At 39.1% G+C, this 26,024-nt stretch overlaps 1 protein-coding gene across 2 annotated transcripts in view; it reads right to left on the reverse strand.

Annotated features, from left to right (window-relative positions):
- Positions 1 to 26,024, reverse strand: part of TPRG1 (tumor protein p63 regulated 1) — a 170,018-nt gene that overhangs the window by 64,151 nt on the left and 79,843 nt on the right. For both annotated transcript variants that reach the window (XM_043473438.1, XM_043473439.1), the window contains one exon: positions 20,451 to 20,627. In XM_043473438.1, the coding sequence (XP_043329373.1) occupies positions 20,451 to 20,627 (177 nt within the window). The remainder of the gene's footprint in view (positions 1 to 20,450; positions 20,628 to 26,024) is intronic.

Here is a 26,024-nt window from a genome sequence, read left to right on the forward strand (position 1 = left end):
GACTTGGCCAAGCGTCCCCCAGTCACCCCCTCAAGTCATTCCTCGAGATGTATTTTCACCAAAACAGACCCTACATAGCCTGGGGGATCAGCCCAATCTGCTGAACAAGCCTCTTCTCACTTGTATTTAAGCTGGTAGACATAAGTAAGGTTTCTTCTTTTTTATGGGATCTATCTCAGTGCATATCCTAATGAAAAATGGCATCCAAAGTGCTAAAAACAAAACAAAAAAATAATACGTTGCTGGTGATTAAGAGATGATTCAGAAAATCATGAGGAGAGTCGCAGCATGTGACCTTGATGTCACATGCTGTTAAGAAGAATGTGTGTTTAAGATGGATCTTGATAATCGGAGGACAAAAACAGTGACCCTTGACCCGGAACTTTAGAGTGATAGACTTATTACTTGTGTTTGTGCTTACACCTTGCTTTTTGCCATGTGTTTTCCTTTGTGTTTTGTTCTGAGTGCTTAAAAAAACTAAGGACGTTAATGAAGAATTCCTATAGACAGATGATTCCCCAAAATAGTCATAAGGTTTAATTGCTGAATCCTAATAGTCTGATTCAGTGAAAACGGAAAGAAAATACATAAAATAAAAGGATTCTCCCCATAGAGAGGTCTTAGGAGAAGACCATAGGAAAAGTTAAATTGGTGGGGCCTGAAAAACCAACATTCACACATTGATTATGAGTAGCAAGATCAAAGTCAAGAATGTCTTATGTCTGAAAGATCCAAATTCTCCAGCTTCCCAGACTCTGCAGTTGAATTACAGAAAGAACCAAACTCTTTTTCAGAGAACTGATTTTCCTCTTTAAAGCCAAATCCCTAACTCGGATTCTGTTTGTGCTTCAGATTTCTGCCATTATGACACTGAAGACCAGAAGCGTGTCCCTTGAAGAAATGCAGTGTATATAACACTGATAGGTTTTCTTGTTCGCTGAGCAACGAGTTTAGAGAACCTCAGGCTGGATGCCCCACACTAAGTATATTGTGAGTACAGTGTAAGTTTTGGGGTAGTTCTCAAATATTTCCCAGAAGGGATGGGATCCTGCCCTCTGCAGGAATTCCCAGGCAATAACTTCCTAAGGAGGTAGTTCTCATTTAAATATAACCTCCTGGCAACCAAATATTTATCTAGAAGAAACTGGGAGTGGCCTTGTCCAATCAGCCACCTGGGTTCAGTTCATTTCTCAAAAATAACAGTATTGTGGCATTTGGGGAACGCCTCCTCTCAGAAGTTTGCCAAGAAATAGTTCAGCAAAACCCCACCATCCACCCATCCTTGTCAACACGCCTCCCAGGGCATTATGAGTGAGTGGACAGCACCGCACCCAAGATCAAATCCAGGGCATTCTTGGCATAGGTCCCCAAAGGCAAAGTCAAGAGCATGTGTGACAAAATCCTTGTCTGCTGCCCAGTTCATCATAGTATGTGATGTAACTTGATACTTGCTGAGGATAGTAGGTCCAGAAACCCCAAGCAATTTTGCTTTCAGACTTCATCTCCATTTAAGCAAATCTCAAGTGACTTTGCTCCATTGGAGTCTGAGGCCAATAATCAGTGTTGCCTGCAGAGTATGGTACTCATATTCTCATTTAAGACTTCTCCTTTTCCACACCTAGGCCAAGCACCCAACACCTCTCACCAGGACTGAGTCAAAGATCTAACTAATCATGTGTTTTTCAGTGTTCCAATCCATCTCACACACCACCACCTGGTCTGGTCAGGTACTCACCATTCACTGAGTGCACAGTAAAGTGCCTGCCACATACTAATGATCCACAGGCTGTAGGGACACAGGTATGCAGAAAACCTCTCCTGCAATGTAAGCTTTTTGACTCCACTAGCCAATCAAACGGAGAAGGCAATGGCACCCCACTCTAGTACTCTTGCCTGGGAAATCCCATGGACAGAGGAGCCTGGCGGCCTACAGTCCATGGGGTTGCGAGGAGTCAGACAAGACTGAGCAACTTCACTTTCACTTTTCACTTTCATGCACTGGAGAAGGAAATGGCAACCCACTCCAGTGTTCTTGCCTGGAGAATCCTGGGGAAGGAGGAGCCTGGTTGGCTGCCGTCTATGGAGTCACACAGAGTCGGACACGACTGACGCAACTTAGCAGCAGCAGCAGCAGCCGCCAATCAAAATATATGCAACCTCCTTGTTCTGCCATTTACCATTCTCCATGAACAGGCTCTCCTTTCCCCTTCCTTTCTCCCACCTCTCTCCCTACCCTCCAGCCACCCAGGAGACTAGTCATGGTTTCTGAAACAATGTTTTAGACTCTTGCATCATCATGCCTTTTGATAATACTCTACTGGCAGTCTATAAGGCACTGTTCTCTAACAAAATTCATCTGTTTCTTGAGCAAAAATTACTAACCTTAAAAACAAAAAAGAAAAGCCTCAGAATTGCTTCAATAATAAATTGCTTCTGTCTTTCATTTAGGGTTTATTGTGTCAAGTGTTCTGTGAAAATTAGCTTTGTATATAATTACTCTCCCTGTTCACAGTTAGAGCTCAGGCTATCTGAGGGCAAGACCAATATATAATTCATCTTTCTTACCCTACAGAGACTACTAGGCACTGTCTTTCATTTGTTGAATCATCACATTAAAACTACTACAGTTAAAGCTTGTTTCCTGAATCTAGGTGCAGCAATATCCAAATTACCATGAAAGAAGGGGGGGGAAATGCAAGGGAAACGCATAAAGTCTGTGTGTGAGTGCTACCTCACTTTAGTCATGTCAGACTTTTTGAGATTCTATGGACTATAGCCTGCCAGGTTCCTCTGTCCATGGGATTTTCCAGGCAAGAATACTGGAGTGGGTTGCCATGCTCTCCTCCAGGGGATTTTCCTCCAAGGACCTCCAGGGGATCTCCTCCAAAGATCGAACCCAAGTCTCTTATGTCCCCTGCATTGGCAGACGGGTTCTTTACCACTAATGCCATCTGGAAAGCCCACAAAGTCTGTAACTATGTTCAATAGCTGAAATGACTTTTTAAAAAAGCAAAGATTATTAATTACTTAATGTTCTTAATTATAATTCAGGTTTTATGTTAAAAGCGATTTCCTCTGCCTGCTGTCCCATTACCAAATGGTGTTATAAAATATATAATACTAGGAGTTTCAGGTGGCCAGGCATTGCATTTAAGGTCACTTCTCTACGCAAACCTGTAGAGTCATCCCTTCTTATACATGCCTCTTGCTTGATTTCGGAGAAGGCAATGGCTACCCACTCCAGTACTCTTGCCTGGAAAATCCCATGGATGGAGGAGCCTGGTAGGCTGCAGTCCATGGGGTCGCAAAGAGTCGGACTCGACTGAGCGACTTCACTTTCACTTTCCACTTTCATGCACTGGAGAAGGAAATGGCAACTCACTCCAGCGTTGTTGCCTGGAGAATCCCAGGGATGGGGGAGTCTGGTGGGCTGCCATCTATGGGGTCTCACAGAGTCGGACACGACTGAAGCAACTTAGCAGTAGCAGCAGCTTGCTTGGTTTGAATTGGGGGCAGGTGGCCAAGGGTACTGTCTTGTTCCTAGGAGCATTTTAACATGTGCTTTCCTTGCTCCCAGAAATAAACCCGAATCAACTGTTAACAGGGCTTAGGTGTTTTCAAACCAACTCATCATCAAATTCCTATTTCTATCAGAAAACAGGTTCCAAGTCTTCGTCAGTTTGCCATGAAGTAAAGTCCTTGAGTAAAGTAAATGACCATCAGTTCTTTCCTGTGGAATTTACAGCATAGACCTGCAGCCCTAACTGCCCCACTCAGTGACTCAGTAACTTTTCAGGGAGTAGCTATCTATGGTTGTTGTGCTCAGCTGCTCTGTTGCATGTGATTATTTGTGTCTCCATGGGTTGTAGCCCACCAGGCTCCTCTGTCCATGGAATTTTCCAGACAAGAATACTGGAGTGAATTGCTATTTCCTTCTCCAGGGGATCTTCCCAACCCAGGGATTGAACCTGCATGTCTTGCATCTCCTGCATTGGCAGGCAGATTCTTTACCACTGTACCACCTAGGAAGCTCCTATCTATCTATCAGCATTTTGCAGTACTATAAAACATGTATGGAGAGTGTTATCTTCCTAATAGAAAAAAAAAAAATTGGAAAGCAAAAGGAAACTAATATGTTTGGAGCATCTCTAACAGTCACCAGCTTGGCTCTTCTCAATGTTTTCATTTAATCCTCACAACTCTATAGGGTGGATATTATTAACTCCAAAATATGAACTACATGTCTGCCTCTGGGGAGTTTGGACTGAGAAGATCAGGGAGGTAAAAAGAAGAGAAAGAAGAAGAAGATGTCAGTCGAAGCTAGAAAAATTGTATCAAACACCAGCTCTTGCCTATTTTCCCTCCGCAGTTTTCATCTTTCCCTAGGGTCTGAAAAATAAATGCACGAAAGTTCAAGTTCTGCCACCAACGTTAAACTCTCCCAAAACAAAAACTGTCATTGGTCACAATATTCCTTCACTGTCAACAAGTTCTTATTGTTCTCATTTTACTGGAGAAACAATGGAAAGATAGTTATAAAATTACTGGCCCACAAGATGGCAGAGACCTTGAAAATCATTTGACTTCACCCGTCATGTTATATGGGGGTTAAATAAGACTCTGGAAGAGGAAACAACTTTCTTCCAAGGACACACAGAACATTGAAGACAAAATAGGGATAAGAATTCAGACTTTCTCATTCCTAGCCCAGTAAAATCTCCATGTTGCATTTCTAAATAGTCACATTCATTTGACAGATTGACAAATGGCAAGTGCCCTTTATTTTCAGAGTGAATGAGCTAAAAAGAGCACTCCCCATTCTCCACCCTACCTCTCCATGCCTATATCCATTCCATCCACCTCTCAATACTCTGCCGCCTCCATTTCTTAACCTAAAACCTTCCTCAAGAACTCATGTGAACGTCATAGGCCTCTTAGTTTGGAGTCAAATGCCATAGCATCAAGAGTCACATCTGATCTTATCCCCCAAATCTGTTTCCATCATCACTAATAAATCCTTGTGTTTATATAATACCGTTCCCCAAAAAGCCTCGGGTGATTTATGAACATTATCACATTACACAATAAGTAATTATCCTAAGAGATAAGTGGGCAATTTGATTCATTTTATACACTTGAATCAGAACCATTTCCCAGCAGTACCAGAAACAGTTCCACAGTTTAGAGCAAGAGCTTTCAAACTGGTTTTAACTCTGAACCTCTCTAGGGAATGCCTGCCAATGCAATGACACATACCAGTTGAATTACTCTAACTCTTCCAAATGCCATAAGCTCATCAGAATCTCAATTTGAAACTCATCTCCACATTGGTGTCCCTTGGGCCCTCTTGCCTTGTTTGTAGTTCCACAGAGGTACCAGGCCCTCTCTGTCTCTCTCCTTTACACGAACTATTCTCTCCTTGGACCACTCTCCATAACCTCCTTACCTTGTCTCCTGCAGTCCCAGTTTCAAAAGCCCTTCCTCAGAGAAGCCTTCCTTCATCTTCACCCTCCAATTTAGATCTAAATCCTCTAATAAAGGTCCTGATCACCTTCATGTGGAAGGCTGCTTGTTCAACAGCTTCCAGTGTCCACCTCTTGACCTGCTTTCCCTCAGGTGACAGCCACCACCTGAGTGTGATGTGGACTTAGTGACTTGCTTCCAATGAATACATCATGGTGATGAACTGTCCCTTCCAAGATGAGGTTACCTAAAGACAGTAGCGTCTATCTTGTTCAGTCTTTCATGCTCCTTCTCACTCTTTCCCTTGTTCCCTGTAAGGAAGACCAGCAGCCATGCATGTTGTCAGTAGTCTTATAGAAAGGCTCACGTGGCCAGAACCCATCTCTCTGGCCATCCGCCAGTGAGGACTTGAGTCTATGGACAACCACTCGAGTGAGCTGGAGGTGCCATGGCCCCAGTGATCTGAACCACAGGACCCAGCTAAGGAACACCCATACTCCTGACCCAGAAGCAGAGAAATAATAAGTGATTTTTATGTAATGCTACCAGGTTTTGAGCTGAGTTGCTACAGAGTAGTCTGTAATTCACACAACCCATATATCTCTTCTTCAAAGCACTTTCACTGTTGTAATTTTCTATGTATCAGTATGACGATTTGATTGCCCCCTTGACTGTGAACTCCATGAAGGCAGAAACTCTCTCTTTAGCACAAGGGCATCACAGTGCCCAGCCTAGCAACAGGTAATGCCAAGTGCTCAGTAAATGTCAGTGGTGCAACCAGTTTGTCCTAACCATCGAATTTGCCCTGCTTGAGTAGCCAAGCAGCCACCCTAGATAATAAACATGAAGAGTCTCTTCCAATTGTTCGGCTCACAGCCCTTCTCCTCTCTCCCCCTCCCATACCAAGAACACCCAATTCATCCATTACATGCCAGAGATTCTACTGCAGCCAAGTCTTTACATCCATGCCCTCCTTTTCACTTCCACTGGCCCAGTTCAGGTTCTTATAATTTCCCAACTGTACCCTCAGAGAATCTAAGTGTCTCTCCCTTAGCCGGCCCCTGTTCCCAGTTTCTGTCTCTTCCAAACCATCTCTTATATCATTGCTCCCCACTTAACTTCCCAAAGAAAAATGCCAATCATTTTATCTCTTCTCCTAAAAGCTTCATCATCTCAGATCTTAAGAAGAGTAAAACCTAAACACCTCATATTAAAAATATCAGATAATATCACTAATGTAGAATCCTTAAAAAAGAGGGGGGTACAAATGAACTTATTTACAAAACAGAATTAGAGTCACAGATGTAGAAAACAAATTTATGATTACCAGGGGTAAGAGGGGGAGGAATAAATTGGGAGACTGGGATTGACATATATATATACATACATATATATGTATGTATATATGTGGTGCTAAATTGCTTCAATCATGTCCGACTCTGCAACCCTATGGACTGTAGCCCACCAGACTTCTCTGTCCATGGAATTCTTTAGGCAAGAATACTGGAGTAGGTTGCCATTTCCCTCTCCAGGGGATCTTCCCGACCTAGGGATCGAATCTTTGTCTTTTTCATCTCCTTGCATTGACAGGAAGGTTCTTTACCTGGGAAGACCACCACATATGCAGTTAAAATAGATAACTAATAACAACCTGCTATATGGTAAAGCAGGTAATACTCTGTAATAACCGATAAGGGAAAAGAATTCAAGAAATGAATATATCCATATGTATGACTATTTCATTTTGCTGTATACATGAAACTAATGCAACATTGTAAATCAACTACACTCCAACAAAATTTTTTTAAATAAAAATAAACACCTCATGTCATTATCCAAAACCATTTGAAAACTTCCACCATACCTTCTTAACAGCTGGGACCCTGCCCCACAGGAGACTTGGCAAGATCACGCTAGTTGGGCATTTGTCTGCTGATGCCTGGACGACTCCTCACTATCTCTCTGCCCGCATTCTGCTCATCCTATAAAGACCTGCTCAGATTCCACCTTCCCTCTAAGACCTTCCCATATCTCCCAGGAGAAATTCTCTCCCCCTCTCCTGTGCCCACGGCACTATTGGCTTTTCACTGGAGCACTAATCAAAGCCTGGTTAAAACATTAGCGTGTATGTGTGTCTGCCTTCCCATGAGATCATAAACATCCTGGGGACAGAATCCAGGTCTTGTCACCTTGTCATCATCACGCCTGCCACGTGGCCGGAGCTCAGGAAGGACTCGCTGAATGTAATCGAATTACTACTTGGAAAGAACATACTTTTAGGGAGCCACTTTTTATTTTCAAACTGCTACTGGGAGGGCAGATGATTAAATCAGTGACTTTTTCTTTCTTTTTTTTTTAAGCAAAGAGACCACAAACCACCTTTGAAGCCAAGAAAAAGATGTGATTGGAGGGAAATGAATCGCTATGTTTAATCCTCCACTGAGTTTGGATAAACAACAAAGTGCCAGCTTCCACCAGATCATTTCTTTTTAATTAAAAGTTAACCAGATTCTTTTGGAGCACTCAGTTTTCTGGTCAAGTCAACAAAAAGCTACCAGTGCCATCCACTCCCTCCCTTCCCCTGTCCTTCCACCCCCACTCCTAGAGTTAGGCAACCCTTGGGGGCAGCAAACACTTCAGCTGTTTGCTCTGTGCTCATAATTAGATTGTCTAGACAGGAGATGTTGCTGGAGCAATAGGAAACTATTTCACAAGGTGTTCTGCAGAACCACACTTATAACAGTGATTAGGATGCACTGACAGACGCGAAGCCAGCAGAATCAGCCTGGGCCACGAGCCGGCTTCCCCCAGAGCAGAGGAGAGGCCCTTTGAAGCCCTTGTCTGAGAAAGAGATGCCAAATTAGGACCCTGGGGGCATGGAACGGCTCACTGGTCTTTGGATCCAAAGAAGTAAGACTGAGGTGATGGGGTAACGTCTGGAATGCCCTCCTCTCTCGTGCCTTCTCCTGCTATACTAAGTCAACTGCGGGAGCTCCCAGCCCTTGTTTACACAGCATCTCTACAGACAGTATGAGGGGTGACCACATCCGGCAATTCCCAGCACAATGCAAAGTTTAAGCAGCAAGGAGAGAGAAATGTGCAGTGCCTGCTCTTGCAAGGAGGCATTTCTTGGCCTGACCGTCCCCCTCAGGTTTTGTTGGCACGTCAATGTGACAGCAACAATGTTTTCTAGCAGAAAATCTTTTGGAGACATTTTTCATAGGAATAATTGATTAGACAAAATCATTCAGCCCTCTAAGATGAATGACTTTGGGAAAATTGCTTCATCGATAGAATACCACAAAAGCACAGAATTTCAAGACCGAAAAGAGCCAAATCTTGTGACCACATGCACTGGGGCCTCCAAGGCTCCTCTGTCCATGGGATTCTCCAGGCAAGAATCCTGGAATGGATTGCCATTTCCTTCTCCAGGGGATCTTCCCGACCCAGGGATCAAACTCAGGTCTCCTGCATTGCAGGCAGATTCTCTACTGACTGAGCTATGAGGGAAGCCCTCATATACACACTACTATATGTAAAATAGATAAGCAATAAGGATCTACTATATAGCACAGGTCACTATAGTCAGTATTTTGTAAAAACCTATAAGGGAAAATCATCTGAAAAAGAATATATATATATATATATATGAATCACTTTGATATATACCTGAAACTAACACAACATTGACAATCAGCTACACCTCATTAAAAAAAAAAAAAAAATCTGAAACTGAGTAAGTGAGGAAACTGAAATTTAGCAAGGGGAGGAGACTTTTTTGATCAAGAAAGTAGATCAGGACCCAGATCCCTGAATCCTAAACCAGTGTCGTTCTCCCAAACTTATTACAGAAGCTCACATCCTTCAAGTGCTTATTACACACCACATATTTTTCTAAAATTTTATATGTATTATCTCATTTAATCTTTAACATAGACTGAGATAGATGCTATTACCCTCACCAGTTTCCAAGTGAAGAGACTGAGGCACAGATTGTAGTGTGACTTGCTCTAGGCCACCCAGAGCAGATCTAGGTTTGGCTCCCAGGCAGCCTGACTCCAGAACCCACTCTCTAAGCCCTAGGCTATCTAATCTCTTAACTCCTCATTACAGACTTCAGATAGGAGCAAAGGTCATGACATGGAGGCCATTTCTTCACAAAAATTACAGTGCATTTGATAGCCAGTAGGAATTACCTGCGTGATAAAGGATTTGAGATTAGAGGATCTCATGTTTCAGACCTCACCATGGGCTTCCCAGGCAGTGCTAGTGGTAAAGAACCTGCCTGCCCATGCAGGAAATATAAGAGATGTGGGTTCAATCCCTGGGTCAGGAAGATCCCCTCTAGGAGGGCATGGCAACTCACTCCAGTATTCCTTCATGGAGAATCCCATGGGCAGAGGATTCTGGAGGGCTACAGTCCATAGGGTCCCACCAAGTCGAACATGACTGAAGCAACTCAGCGCATGCACACACACACACACACACACACACACACACCATGTACCTACATGTTAACATAAAAGTCACTTGACCACTCAGTTTCCTCATCATTATCTCTTGTGGGCATATTTTTTTAAATGGAAGCATTATCAAGTAAATGTGGATTTTTAGAACTCTTTTAGTAATGATTATTTTAATACTTTACAATTTACAAAACACTTTCACATCCACCATTTAAATCTATCGTGACCTATGAGTTAGGACTGATGTGGAATTTTATAATTGACATCTTATAGATCGGAAATTGAGAGACCAGGAATTAAAGTGTGTTGTCTAAATTCAGACAGTAAGATAATTGGTGTGGCTAAGATTGGTCATGGTTTAACCTTATGGTTAATTTCATAGAAATGGAGTCTTCCTCTCCCTCCTTCACTTTTCTAACAGGTTACAGATACAAGATTATACAAATTAAATTTTAATTAAAATCTGGGAATGAATCCAATTATGATAGAAATAAGATTTAGTGTTCTCATCTCAGATAAGAGAAAATAACAGAAGCTATGTACTAGCAACTGGTTAAGGCAGTTACCCTGTAAGATAAGCCATTTTATCATTTCCTGGTTTTCTGTCTGATGAATGCTCTAAGCTAAAGAATATCTTCCTTCATCTCACACATAAATGATCTTTAGCCTCTAGTTGTCTCTTCCCAACACCCTCTCACTTCACATTAAGCCAAAGGCAAAACAGTGACTAAAACAAAACAACTCTGTTTTGTAAGCACTGGTATAAGGGATATGCTGGCACATGTTCTGCTAAGTTCCAAAAGACCTCTCCGTGGCTTCTTAAGAGAAGAAGCTATGTTAACAAGAGAGGCAGTCTTCACCCAGAGGAATAGACAGGAGGAAAGGGAAGGAGGGAGGATAAAAAATACAGAGGCAAGATGAAAGGGAGCGAAACAGGGGTGGAAAGAGAAGGCAGGGGATGGGAAGGGGAAGGGAGGAGTTGGGGGAGGGGAGAGAAAAAAAAGAGATCAAGCATTATTTATTAAAAGAAAGGAACACTGGACGGGAAGTTGGAAGAAGTGATTTTGAAACCCAAATCTAATATTAAATAGCTGCTGGTGCCTGAATCCCTGCTTACCCCTCCTGGTCTCACATCTCTCATCTCTAAAATGTAGTCAGTCTGTACTATTTATTCTTGGTGTTGAAGGTCAAATGGCACAGGGGAGGTAAGAGCTCTTGGTAAATAAACAGTGTCAGTTTTACCATCTACATCCTTCTCCAGGGGATCTTCCCAACCCAGGGATCAAACCTGGGTCTCCTGCATTGCAGGCAGATTCTTTACTATCTGAGTCACCAGGGAAGCCCGCTAAGTCATTTGCATTTTCTTATAACAAAACAATTTGCTCAACCTGTTCAGGCTTTCCTCTGGAGCCAGTTTCAGATTATTTAGCAGCTGATTTTCTCTTGCCTCTTCTTCCTTTTCCTGCCAGCTACTGGCTGACCTCTGACTTAAATTAGTGACAATGTCCAATCAAGAAGGGCCGACTGACTTGGAAATAAAGGTAACAATCAAATTAATCTACTTAGTTCCATTCTAACAAAAACTTGTATCTGGGGAAAAAATCAGAACTTGTTAACACCTGATATCTCTGAGACATATTGTAAAATACTTCCAAACCATCTCATCAGAACTTTGCAATAAAGCTATTAATGAAGCAAAGTGACATATGAATGACTTTGTGATAGATGAGAAACAAAGTTAACCATTGTAAAATTAGATCTGAAATCCAGGACTCTACCCCTAGTCCAGAACTCTACCATGGATATTTGTTAAAAAACTGAGCAGAACTTTAAAAACCATCCCTTCATCACACTGTTTCTACCCCAGGGTCCCAGAGAAAGACCTTTAACTTTTAACAACATGCCAGCTGCCAGCACAAGCTTTCTTACTCTAACCCCAGAATGAAAATCTGAATAAAACTGCACAAGTTAATTAGGAAGGCTGGAATTACACCAACTTTCTATGGTAATAATTGGATGCCTCATGGGAAATAAAATAAAACATGCCATAAAAAATGAAATTTTTCCGAGAAGACTAATGAAAGAAGAGAGGTAAAGGATGAGAGGATGTGAGGAGAGTATGAATATGTAGATTTCTTATGTTTCACAATGGAGACTTAGTATACGCTGATGAAGATGGCATATCAAGTGGAAGCACACTTTTTACATAAACATAACTAATAGTGGTAATCTTAAGCAACTTTAAAAATGAATGATAGATATTGAAATCATACACAGTCTGTTCTCTTGTCACTGTGGAATTATGTTAGAGATCAATATCAAAAGATATTTTAAAATGACCATCAAATTCTTGCACCTGATCTTATGAACTGGATACATTTCAGTGTCTCCTAGTTTATAGTCTTTGGGAACTTGAATAGAATTTTTATCCTACTGACGTGTGAAAATTATATAAATCTTAATTATATTGAATTGGTTCATAGTGTTTTTCAGGTACTATATCCTTTGACTTTTCTGTATATTTATTCTATTAATTTTTGAGAGTTTGATATTGAAACTTCAACTAAAAATCTTAATTTTTCTACTTAAAAAAGTAATTGTAATATATAGTAGAACTACATGTGCCTTGTTCTGTATTTTCCAGGTCTCTTGTAAATGTATTAGCATATTTTAATAATTTAAAAAGCATTTGTAAAAAAATGATAAGGAAATATAAAAAATGAAAAGTAGATTGCTAATATAAATGAGTTTATTACTGAGAAACAAACAGATAATATTCAAAAAAGATAGAATTAAGAATGCTATAACTTATAGTCACTAGTAGAAAAAAGTCACTTATAGTCACTAGTAGAAAAAAGCTATAAACTTTCTTGCTTAGAGAAAAATACACTCAATGGAAAGCAAAGGAAATACAGAAAATATGGTAATATATTTAGAAAAATACAATAATACAAAAATCAAGATGGCAGAACTAAGACTGTAACAGTCATATTAATACGTATAAATGGGCTAATCTTACCAATTAAAAGAAAAGACCCTCAGGTTGGATCATGAAGTAAAATTCAATTATATGTTGCATACAAGAACACATCGAAAAATAAACCCCAAAAATTTAAAGTAAAAATCAGGCAGAAATATATGAAGAAAATTCAAACAAATGGTCATAAGCTTCACTATACTCAGCAGACAAGATCAAACACAAGGAAAAAATTAAAGGAGGTCCTCTGAAAAGATTGTAATCTAAAATAAGGATTCAACATCTATAAATGCTCCTACATCAAACAAGACAACACAAACATTCATAAAATAAAGACACAAAGTAAAAACACAAAAAAGAAGAAGACTTGTAATCAAGGAAAATTTAATTCCTCCTCAGTCTATGACAGATCAAGTGGCCAAAAAATTTGACTAATAAATAATAGGCAAAGACAGACAAAACACAAATAGTATAATGATAATGGATATATAAGAGCAATTTATCAAATTCTACACACAAAAAAGGAAAGGCTGCACACTCAAGTGTTTATGAAATGTTGATATAAATTAAGTATTGAAATGTAAAAATATTTAGTAAATCCCAAAGAGTAGAAATAATAGAGAAGACATTTTCTAAACAATGTAATGAAACTGGGAATTTATAGCATAACTCAAGGGAGTAGGCACATGATAGTAAAACTTCTGCAATTTAAAGATCAAGGGAACATTTGAAAGCATTTAGAGAATATACAGGGCAATAGCAGTTCAAATGATAGTGGATTTCTCTTCAGAAATTATGGAGGCCAGAAGACAGTGGAACATCTTAAGAAAGCTGAAAGAAAAAAATGTCAAGTCAGAATCCTCTAACTAAAGAAAATACTCCTTAAGAATAAAGACTAAAAATGATTCTCCCCACCCCTTAAAAAATAAGAAACTTTTTCATAGTAAATTACATTACAAAGAAATGCTAAAAAGTAATTTTTCATGTATAAGTAAAATGATATCAAAGAGAAACTTGAATCTTCTGGAACAAATAAAGAGCATAAGAACTGAAAACATGCATAAATATAAAAGATAATTTTGTTTTCTAATTTCTTTGAAATACATATGATTTCTTAAAGCAAAATTTATAGTATTATCCTTTGGGGTTTGAAATGCAATGAAAGTAACATGCATGAGAACTGCAACATAAAAGGCAGTGAGGAGGGGATAAAGAAATAAAAATAGAAGAGGGAAACTGAAAACAAGTTAAGGTAGCCTTAGCTTCAATCATATCAAAATTATATAAAATGTGAAGGGACTAAACACTCCAGTTAAAAAGCAGAGACCATCAGAACAGATTAAAAGTATGACTCAATTTTATGATCTCAAAAAGAAAAGCATTCTAAATATGGAGAGAAAGAAAATAAATGCAAAAATATATACTAAGAAAAAATAAGTATAAAATGATAGTGCCTATAATAATAAGAGATATAGAGTACTAGAGAGAATATTGCCCGAGATAAAAAATAACATTTCATAATTAAAACAGGCTCAATTCATCAAAAAGACATACTAATCATTAATGTGTATTAATCTAACACGGACTCTTAAAATACATGAAGCAAAAAAAAATTAAATTAAAGAAACAAGAGACAATCCCACAACAAGAGCAGATTTTAACACTCTTCTTTCAGTTCAGTTCAGTACTCAGTTGTGTCCAACCCAGTGCAACCCCATGAATTGCAGCATGTCAGGCCTCCCTGTCCATCACCAACTCCCGGAGTTTACTCAAACTCATGTTCACTGAGTGGTGAAGCCATCCAACCATTTCATCCTCTGTCATCCCCTTCTCCTCCTGCCTTCAATCTTTCCCAGCATCAGGGTCTTTTCCAATGAGTCAACTCTTCGCATGAGGTGGCCAAAGAATTGGAGTTTCAGCTTCAACATCAGTCCTTCCAATGAATATTCAGGCTTGATTTCCTTTAGGATGGACTGGTTGGATCTCCTTGCAGTCCAAGGGACTCTCAAGAGTCTTCTCCAACACCACAGTTCAAAAGCATCAATTCTTCGGTGCTCAGCTTTCTTTATAGTCCAACTCTCAAATCTATACATGACTACTGGAAAAACCATAGCCTTGACTAGATGGAACTTTGATGGCAAAGTAATATCTCTGCTTTTTAATATGCTGTCTAGTTGGGTCATAGCTTTTCTTCCAAGGAGTAAGCGTCTTTTAATTTCATGGCTGTAGTCACCATCTGCAGTGATTTTGGAGACCAAAAAAATGAAGTCTGCCAGTGTTTCTACTGCTTCCCCATCTATTTTCCATGAAGTGATGGGACCAGATGCCATGATCTTAGTTTTCTGAACATTGAGCTTTAAGCCAACTTTTTCACTCTCCTCTTTCACTTTCGTCAAGAGGTTCTTTAGTTCCTCTTTGCTTTCTGCCATAAGGGTGGTGTCATCTGCATATCTGAGGTTATTGATATTTCTCCCGGCAATCTTGATTCCAGCTTGTGTTTCATCCAGCCCAGTGTCTCTCATTATGTACTCTGCATATAAGTTAAATAACCAGGGTGACAATACACAGCCTTGGCGTACTCCTTTCCCTATTTGGAACCAGTCTGTTGTTCCATGTCCAGTTCTAACTGTTGCTTCCTGACCTGCATACAGATTTCTCAGGAGGCAGGTCAGGTGGTCTGGTTTTCCCATCTCTTGAAGAATTTTCCAGTTTATGGTGATCCACATAGTCAAAGGCATTGGCATAGTCAATGAAGCAGAGATAGATGTTTTTCTGGAACTCTCTTGCTTTTTCTAGCAGATGTTGGCAATTTGATCTCTGGTTCCTCTGCCTTTTCTAAAACCAGCTTGAACAGCTGGAAGTTCATGGTTCACATATAGTTGAAGCCTGGCTTAGAGAATTTTGAGCACTACTTTGTGAGTGTGTGAGATCAGTGCAACTGTGCAGTAATTTGGTATTGCCTTTCTTTGGGATTTGAATGAGAACTGACCTTTTCCCGTCCTAGGCCACTGCTGAGTTCTCTGAATTTGCTGGCATATTGAGTGTAGCACTTTCACAGCATCATCTTTTAGGATTTAAATAGCTCAACTTGAATTCCATCACCTCCACTAACTTAGTGATGCTTCCTAAGGTCCACCTGACTTCACATTCCAGGATGTCTGGCTCTACATGAGTGGTCACACCATCATGATTATCTGGGTCATGAAGATTTTTATTGTACAGTTCTTCTGTGTATTATTGCTTTCTCTTCTTAATATCTTCTACTTCTGCTAGGTTCATACCATTTCTGTCCTTTATTGAGCCCATCTTTGCATGAAATGTTCCCTTGGTATCTCTAATTTTCTTGAAGAGATCTTTAGTCTTTCCCATTCTATTGTTTTCCTCTATTTCTTTGCACTGATCACTGAGGAAGGCTTTCTTATCTCTCCTTGCTATTCTTTGGACTCTGCATTCAAGTGGATATATCTTTCCTTTTCTCCTCTGCTTTTCGCTTCTCTTCTTTTCACAGCTATTTGTAACGCCTCCTCAGACAGCCATTTAGCTTTTTTGCATTTCTTTTTCTTGGGGATGGTCTTGATCCCTGTACAATTGTCTCCTGTACAATGTCACGAACCTTTGTCTATAGCTCATCATGCACTCTGTCTATCAGATCTAGTCCGTTAAATCTATTTATCGCATCCACTGTATAATCATAAGGAATTTTATTTAGATCATACCTGAATGGTCTAGTCATTTTCCCTACTTTCTTCAATTTAAGTCTGAATTTGGCAATAACACACTACAATGCATTTAAAAGGATTAAAGTCAAAGACGCTACGTTCTCTAAATTAAAATTCAGTAATATTAAAATATCAAGAAAAACTCAAGATATTTGGAAATTTGTCAATATGACTTCTAAAGTATCTGTGGGTCAAAGAAGAAATCACAAGAAAAATTAGAAAATATTTCTAACTGAATGATAGTATAAGCACAACATACCCAAAATCTGTGAGATGTAGTAAAAGCAGCTATTAGAAGGAAATTTATAGATTCAAATGCTCACATTATAAAAGAAGAAAAGCCTAAAATCAATGTTTCAGAGTTTCAAATCAAAAAGTTAAAAAATAAAGTAAACTGAAAGTAAGTAGAGGAAAAAATAAAATAGTAAAAATCGATTAGAAATCAAGCAATCATAATTGGCAAAGTGAAAAGCATATTTTTATTAAAAGCAACAAAATCAATAGATTCTTTCACAGAAAGAAAACAGAGACTGCAGATCACTGATATCAGGAAAGAAGACATTAAAGGGATAAGAATGGAATAGTAACAACTTTTTGCCTTTAAATGAAACACCTTAAACAACAAATTCCTGGAAAAATAAAATTTACCAAAATTACCATAGAAGGAAAAATATGAGTAACTCAGTATTTATAAAACAAAGTCATTTAGTATCTAAAACTGTCCCTCAGGCCCAGAAAACTTCCCTTGTAAATTTCAACAAACATGCAGGGAAGAGATAATACCACTTATACATAAAGTTTTTTAGAAAATAGAGGAGAAGGGAACACTTTCCAACTTCTTTTACGGGACCAGCATAACCGAAATACTCAGCAAAGACATTATAAAAGAGTGAAAATAATAGACTAATATCCTCATGAACATAGACACAAAACTCCTTAATAAAATATTAGCAAACTGAATTCAACAACATATAGAAAGGATCATACACTATAACTAAATGTGTTTATCTTAAGACTAAATGGTTGATTTAATATTTGAAAATACTATTAGCAACAGAATTTTTAAAAATTAAGTAAGCTCATGGAGAAATAAATATGCCTGAATAAACAAATTCTTTAAAACAGAAGACTAATAAGATGGGAGTAACTCTAGCAGATATTAAAATGGCAATAAAGTGCTTTAATAATTAAAAAGCATTTTGCACTCTAAAGTGAAATGGGTAACTCAGAATAAACACAAATACACATGGCAAAATACAATATTTATTGATAATGGGGAGAATTGAATAAATGATATTGAGAAATCTAATCTGCCATCTGGATAAAGAAATAAAGTTGATGGCTTATCTTTTTCCTTACTTAAGATAAATTCCAGATGAAACATAAATTTAAGTATTTTTAAAAGTAAAATTCCTTGGTGGTCCAATAGCTAAGATTCCATGTTCTCAATACAGGGAGCCCAGGTCTGAACCCTGGTAATGGAAGTAGATCCTATATGCCACAACTAGAGATCTCACATGCCACAGTGAAGATCGAAGATCCTGCATGCCTCAACTGAAGACCCAGCACAGTTAAATAAATAAAAAAATAAATATTTTTTTAAAAATTTATAAAAACCACTAGAAGAAAACTTGGAAATATATTTTGTAATTTCAGTGGTGGAGAAAACCTTTCTCAAAAAGAAATAAACTTAGAAACTTGGAAGAATGATACGTTTAACAACCTAAAACTCAAAGGCAGTAAATACGGCATTGGAAAGGTAAAAGAAATATGATAAATGGGAAAAAATTTTGCAATAATATATGGCATAAACAGGACCTTCATATATTAAGATCTCTTATAAATCAATTTTAAGATCAATGTTTCAATAGAAAAAAAAATACGTAGTATGGCCAAAAATAGGCAGTTCACAGAAATATAGATAAAACTACTTTCTAACATAAGAAAAACACCCTCCACTTCCTTCAAATTCTAGTGATGGAAATTAAAATAAAAATATTTTTCTTCATCTCACTGGCTAAGAAAGAGTTTCATAAAGCACAATCTTGTTGAGGGTACATGAGAAAGGGTTAATACTTATGGGAGCATAACCAGCTGTCACCTGTTTAGAAGGCAATTCAGCAGCATCTATCATTAAAATTCACAGGACTTTTGTCCTCATATTTCCACTTGTGGAAATTTACATTACAAATATATTTGCATACTTATGCAAAGTCCTGTTGTTGTTGTTGTTATCAGACTGTTTGAGATCACACAGACTGTAGCCCACCAGGCTCCTTTGTCCATGAGATTTTCCAGGCAAGAGTACTGGAGTGGGTTGCCATTTTCTTCTTCAGGAGATCTTCCCAACCCAGGGATCGAAACCTTGTTTCCTGCATTGGCAGGCAGGTTCTTTACCACTGAGCCACTAGCGAAGCTCATTGCTTTGCTTTTAGTAGAAAAGATTAAATGCCCATTAATATGGGGCTCGATAAATATATTGGATTTGAATATTCTGCAATATTAAAAAGACTGAAGTTAATCTTTCTGTGATTATATAATAGTGTCTCCAAGGTATATTTTTGGGTAAAATAGCTTTAAGCAAAGCATTTTATGGTATGTGTACCCATTGTAAAATAATTTGTGATAAATATTTGCATTGATAAATATTATAAATATATAAAAACATACATATGTTCACAAAAGACAATTTTATCCTTATATATTTACAGTCTATTTTTCAAAGGGAAAAAAAACATGAAACTGTTGATTATCTCCTATGGAGATAATTCTGGAAAACTTAAGGTTTGGGATGGGAGAGAGATGCTGACAGTAACTAATTTTTGTGATGTTAAATATATGTTTACAATGTGCATATGATATTGAAAAATCCACCAGTTCAAAATGTTAGTGAACTGAATCAATTGTTTCTAGCATCCATGAAAAGAAGAAATAAAAAACAGGTCTTTGATATAGTATGCTTTCTGAAAAGAAAACCAATCACTTGATCAACCTATGCTTTTTTTCAGAATTTTAGATTTTTCAGTTCTTACTACATACTACACCCAATACCAGGTACTAAAAGAATAACAACGACAATAATCAAAGATACCTGCCCTCAATGAGCTTACAGTTGAGAGGAAGATGGCTATCCTCTGACTCAGACTTAAAATGTCGAAGAAATTCAGTTCCTTCTGAGCCCATCTCAGGAATTTACTCAGTTCAGCAATCCTCTGCCATAAACCTCATCAGGTCTCCTGGTGACTGTCAATATCTCCAAGACAGCTGATGTCCCCTCCACTTAATCTCTAAAGAGACTTCTTTCAAGAAGTGCTATTAGCTCTCGTGGGTTCTGTCCATCACACTTTAGAGAATAATTTAATTTCCTAGAGGCATTTCACTTTTTCCCACCTTCATTTCTTTGACTTCTCTCTTCCTTCTGCTTAGCATACTCTTAAGCTTTTGTTCTTCTGTGACTGACTCCTACCCCAAGTCAAATATTGCCTCAAGTGCTTCTCCAGGAAAGCTTCTCTGATCTCTGTCATATGAATTAGGTTAGTAACATTTCTTCCACGTTCCCGCAGCTCTTTCCACTTTACATTCAACCATTCACTTGTCAGGTACTCATATTAAAGTACTATGTAAATTGTGAAATGTTAAAAATTGTATCCATGAATATCTGACATAGAGTAGGAACTCAGGATTGTTTGATAAATTCAACTACAGCTTCCCTGTTCTCCCCTGGCTTCTCCCAGGTTACAGTAGTGAACTGAACTTTGTGACTGCTTTCCCTACATGCCCCACCCCCACTGCACCACTTTCCCAAGTCTAAGACCTCACACTCACTTGTCCAGTGACATCGCAGGGAAGGAAAACTTGCCCAGGCAGATGCGATAGACAGCACTCAGGGGAATCCATTGCAACTGCACACAGCAAAGCATGATGAAGTCATATTTGCAAATTAAGAGAGTCTTGTCTGTGATCAGCAAAATCCTCTCCTTCTCATTGTTCCAGTGGTCTATCCTGTAAAAATCACCACAGAGAAGAAAAGTCAATGGCAGAATCTTTCCAAATTAATCGTCTTCACTGAAACATCTCTACCAACACAAAAAATGATGAGGTTTATCACCTTGGAAGAAAGAGGAGCTGAAGAAAGTCATCCTCTTTCTCGTCCTGGCCCCATGACCAAGGAAGGAGGGAGGGAGGGAGAGGATCACAGGAAAATGTTTTATGCCCGCAGAGTTCAGAGATGATTATCATTGACAGGTTCCATCAGGGGAATAGCAAGATGGTATCACATTGGCAGTCAACTGATTCATGCTCCTCCACATCTTCCCAGTTCTCTAGAAAACCTTCATGGAGCCCATCTTTCTCAGAGGACACGAAAAATATCTCTTAATTTCAACTCAATCTGGACAACTAAGCGTTGGTTTATGCTAATCTTCAAAGGTCAAATTGCTGAATGAAGATAAAATGGAGACTTGAATATAGGTTCACTGACCCCTGCCCAAGTTATTCTATTATACTGAGTTCATTTTCTCATTTTCCTGTGTGGAAATACAGTGAAATGACTGAAATATGATTCTTAACCAAAGACAAAGCAGACACTAGATAAGTGTTTACTGAGTTGATTTGCTTCAGATTTCAGAGTCTTTCAAGGTATGCAACGAAATTTTCTGAGAGTTAAGAGTCTATTCAACAGAGAGAACAGGAAAGAGTGAAAGCAATGGCTTCTGATTTTTAAAAAGTGAGCATGGTCTGAAAATCCTCTCATCCACAGTATTTGCTATCTGTCTGCTGCAGCCTTTATATATACCACTGCATGATGACTTGTATTATAACTTTTTCAGTGCATATTTTGTCTCCCTCAGAAACTGGAAGGGATGATTGGGCTTCCTTGGTGGGTTAGATGTTAAAGAATCTGCCTGAAATGCAAGAGACCCAGGTTCAATCCCTACGTCAGGAAGGTTCCCTGGAGAATGGAATGGCTACTCACTCCAGTATTTTTGCTTGGAGAATTCCACAGAGAAGCCTGGCAAGCTACAGGTCATGGGGTCACAAAGAGTCAGACACAAATGAGCAACTGACACTTTCATTTTACTTTCAAGAGACTGAAAAGAATGATTTGTGACTGATACATATCTGAATTCCCACTACAAATCATCAATCTAATGTAAAGATTAAGACTGGTCACCCTGTTCCCATCCATTCTCACATGGAACCTCAGAGCTATTCTTAAAATACAAAAGGAGTGATGTTACTTCCCTGTTGACTTTATTAAATGGCACCCTTTCAGTTTCAGGATCAAATCCAATGGTCTGGCGTCTGCCCAGCACCATCTCACAGCAGGCTGAGAAAACTCGGTGTCCAAGTCATGGCTTGAATGCCTCATTCAAAGATTTCTTCAACTCCTATGTGAACTTGTATCCCCATTACCTTTTTCAAAGCATTCTGATCCATTTTCGTTTTCAGCTCTTACCATCATTTGTAAGAAGGAATGATATGTAAGAGGTTTAGTAACTGATACCATGTGAATCTTCACAAGTCAGAACAGACATTGAAATACAGAGGCTAGGGCAATTCCAGTGATTCTGGTCTAAGAATCATCCCTACGTGTGTGTGTGTGTGCACACATGCACACACACACAAACACACACACTCCATGAAGGCAGAGACTGTACAGGGCTATTTACTCTGTTTCTGTCAAATAGCCTGCAATAAATAAATATCTGTTTTGATAACTGATTGCCAATCCTAAGTCTTTTGGAGGCCTTTGGGTTGGCTGAATGTGGGCGTGAAAACATCCAGCTCTACTAGTGACAAATTTTGTAAGATTGGACGTTGAGCCTGTCTGTAGATCGCATTCCTTGTCTGTGAAATGGATACAGTACCAGCACTCATCTTATAAGTTTGGGGAGAGGATTCAGGGGCAAACTTCTCAATCAGTGGTTTGTAAAGGAGCTGTTACTATCTTTGGCAGGGAAACAGCAACCCACTGCAGTATTCTTGCCTGGGGAATTTCATGGACAGAGGAGCCTGGCAGGCTACAGTCCATGGGGTCACAAAAAGTCAGACACAACTGAGCGACTTACACACTTAAGTGACTCAGTGACCTTGGGTAACCCAATATATGCCCTTCCTCAATATAGTTCAAAGACAGGCAAGACAAAGTTAGGATTTAAGTCAATGGGAGGAGGAACAGAAGAAAACATGAAGAAGAGAAAAGGGGAATGAAGGAGGAAGAAATATTGAGAAACAGACATAGAAAGAACCATGAGGCTGTGGCCTTATTATATCCTAGCCATTATGCACGTACAAGTGTTAGCTTTGCATCTCCCCACCTCCCTTGGAAGAAGGTCACACCTACAGTCATTCAACTAGAATATGGAGGTAGAGTTAGCGCTGTAGAGTCAAGAGATCTGGTTTAAATCTTGGTCCTATGGCTTCCATCCACTCCAACAATGTTGCAAGACTCTACTCCACCAAATGAAGAGAGAATTCTCGATAATCTGTTTAACACTCTGTCTTAGGCAGAAAAAGATGAGGATTCTGAAATGTTTTATCAGCTATGTACATAAATTTCTCTAAATAGATTGTATCTACTTAGCAGCAAGTTATAAGCTGTGCCTAATAAACCAGGCTTGTTTTTAGTCTAAAATATCCTCAGATTTTGGTTGAAGGTTTTACTGAAAATGTCAGCACTCCATAATGAGATTTATTTTAAAAGGTAAAGGATGGATTCAGGGGGAGAAAAAGAGTTCTTTTTAGGAACATGGAGTGCTCTGCTGTGACACAGACTCTGCATAATTTTCATGTCGGGAAAGTCGGAATCCAAGTAAACACACAGGCTTATAAATAGTTTGGGGCCACCATCTCTAGCTTCTGGGTGGTATATTTACTTATTTAGACTTCAATCACACCTTTTCTTCCCAAAGAACTCTTGAAGAAAACACTGAATTTTATATTCCTAGTATTAATGTAATTTAAGTTGGTGGTAATATTCAAAGTAAATATAGGCATAAGAATATCAATAATGATTCTGTGCAGTTTGTGGAAGATCACAAAGCCCTTGAATATCAATGCTTTTGTTTAATCTTCCCAACAATCCTTTGGACTAGATGCTATTAGCTTCATTTTAAAGATAAAAATACGAAGGTCCAGAGACCATTACAATAAATGACTTGCCCAATGCTTTACACAGAGCAAACAGTAGTCCAAGGACCTGAAATAAGTATGGAGACAGCAAATCCAGGCATAGTATTAGCTTTCTCCCCGGGGACCACGAACACTTAAATAAAGGACTTTTCAGCATGGTGTACAAGTGTGGTAAAAGCCACCTCTGGAAGGAGCTGGTGTGATGGTCTATGCCCATCCTGGAATCATTATCTCTGTGAAACAGCATCCATGACCATCCTCTCAAAAGCTTGACCTCTTTCAGCATTCTCTATCTTAGGGGGAAATCTTCCTTAAAGACTCCTAAGAAAGACTTAGGAGTTTTTTTTCTCTCATTTCTTCACATCACATGCTAAGTCCTAAACATTCTACTCCTCAAATACCTCTCAAAACTGCTCACTTCTCTCCATCCTGACTTTCAATATTCTAATCCAGTCTTCCCACATCTCCTGCCTGGACCACTGCAGTCACCTTCTCACTGGGCTTGGGCTATTAGCCACCTGGACGTGGTTTATCTACACATTTTAGTTCCTTCCCAGACTCATCATGATACTGCAATGAAGCAGACCAGTTTAAGAATAAATTTGGTCTCTACCTCCCAACTCTGGGTTCAAGTACTTCAATATCTCTCTGTGGTTCTTAGGAGAAATCACACACACACACACACACACACACACACACACACACAAATCACCTAGTCTGAGCTTCTGCAGAGTTGGACCTTACCTATTTCTTCAACGTTATTTCAGGCCAAGTCTCTGCACTCTTTTCTCCAGGATCTTTTTTCAGTTTCTAGGACTCACCATGCCTAGCCCTACTGAAGGGACTTGGCCTGTGTTATTACCTCTGCCAGCCACGTTGTTCCTGATCTTCTTTACCTACTTAAGTCCTACGGTGCTGAGCTCAATTACTCCTTACTCTGGCAAGCTTTCCCACCTCCATGACCACTTCTCCTGTTTCTAATACGTACTTTCATAAACTTCACATCTCTCCTTCACAGCACTTACCCCAGATGCAATTTTCTGGTTATTTCTGTGCTTATGTAATTAATGTCAGTCTCCTCTCCTATACTGTAAACATCATAGAGTCAGGTCTTATCATTATGTCTCCAAGGTAGTAGGTTTCCCCAAAATAGTTCTGAAATGAATTAGTGAAGAAGTAGCAGTTCTTTGAGAGGGGAGCATTGAAACACATACATTACACTATGTAAAACAGGTAACCACTGGGAATTTGCTATACGACACAGGGAGCTCAATCGAGTGTCCTGTGATAACCTAGAGCGGTAGGATGGGGTGGGAGGTGGGAGGGAGGTTCAAGAGGGAGCAGACATGTGTATACCTATGTCTTATTCATGTTGAGGTATGGCAGAAACCAACACACTATTGTAAAGCAATTATCCTCCAATAAAAAATAGATAATTATTTTGAAAGAATTAACAGTTCTTGTGTAGTGCAACCTATATGCTTTGCCTCATGCTGCTTGAAGAATCTTATCCTTTGGTTCGCACATTGAAATAATCCCCCATAAAATAGCACATTTCCAAAAAATAAATGAACCAGTAACATTGGGAAAATGTTCATACCAAAAGAATGAGGAAGAGCAGGATACAAAATAGCACCTTCAGTGTACTTCCAATTTTGTAACAATGATGACAAAAAAATATGTACATCAAAATGTGAACACTGATCATTTCTGAGTGGTAGGATTTCAAGTGACTTTCATTTCTTCTCATGCTTTCATTGATGATGATGATGAAAATCACTCAGTTGTGTCCAACTCTCTGCGACCCCTTGGACTATAGCCTGCCAGGCTCCTTGGTCCATGGAATTCTCCAGGCAAAAATACTGGAATGGGTAGCCATTCCCTTCTCCAGAGGACCTTCCCGACCCAAAGATTGAACCTGGGTCCCCTGCATTGCAGGTGGATTTTTTACTGCCTGAGCCGCCAGGGAGGCCCCATGCTTTCATTAATCAAAGTTTAATTTTTATGATAAATGTTCTACTCATATGATAAAAGAGATATATGCTTCTAATTTTCACTGAAATATAGTTGATTTGCAATGTTTTGTTAGTTTCAGGTATATAGCAAAGTGATTCAGCCACACACACACACATACACACACATACACACATACATACACACACACACACACATATATTTTTACATTCTCCTCCATCATAAGTTACCACAAGATATTGAGTGTAGTTCCCTGAGCTACACAGCAGGTCTCTGTTGACTATTCATTTT

Source organism: Cervus canadensis, chromosome 7, assembly GCF_019320065.1.
Source record: "Cervus canadensis isolate Bull #8, Minnesota chromosome 7, ASM1932006v1, whole genome shotgun sequence".
Classification (NCBI taxonomy): Eukaryota; Metazoa; Chordata; class Mammalia; order Artiodactyla; family Cervidae; genus Cervus; species Cervus canadensis.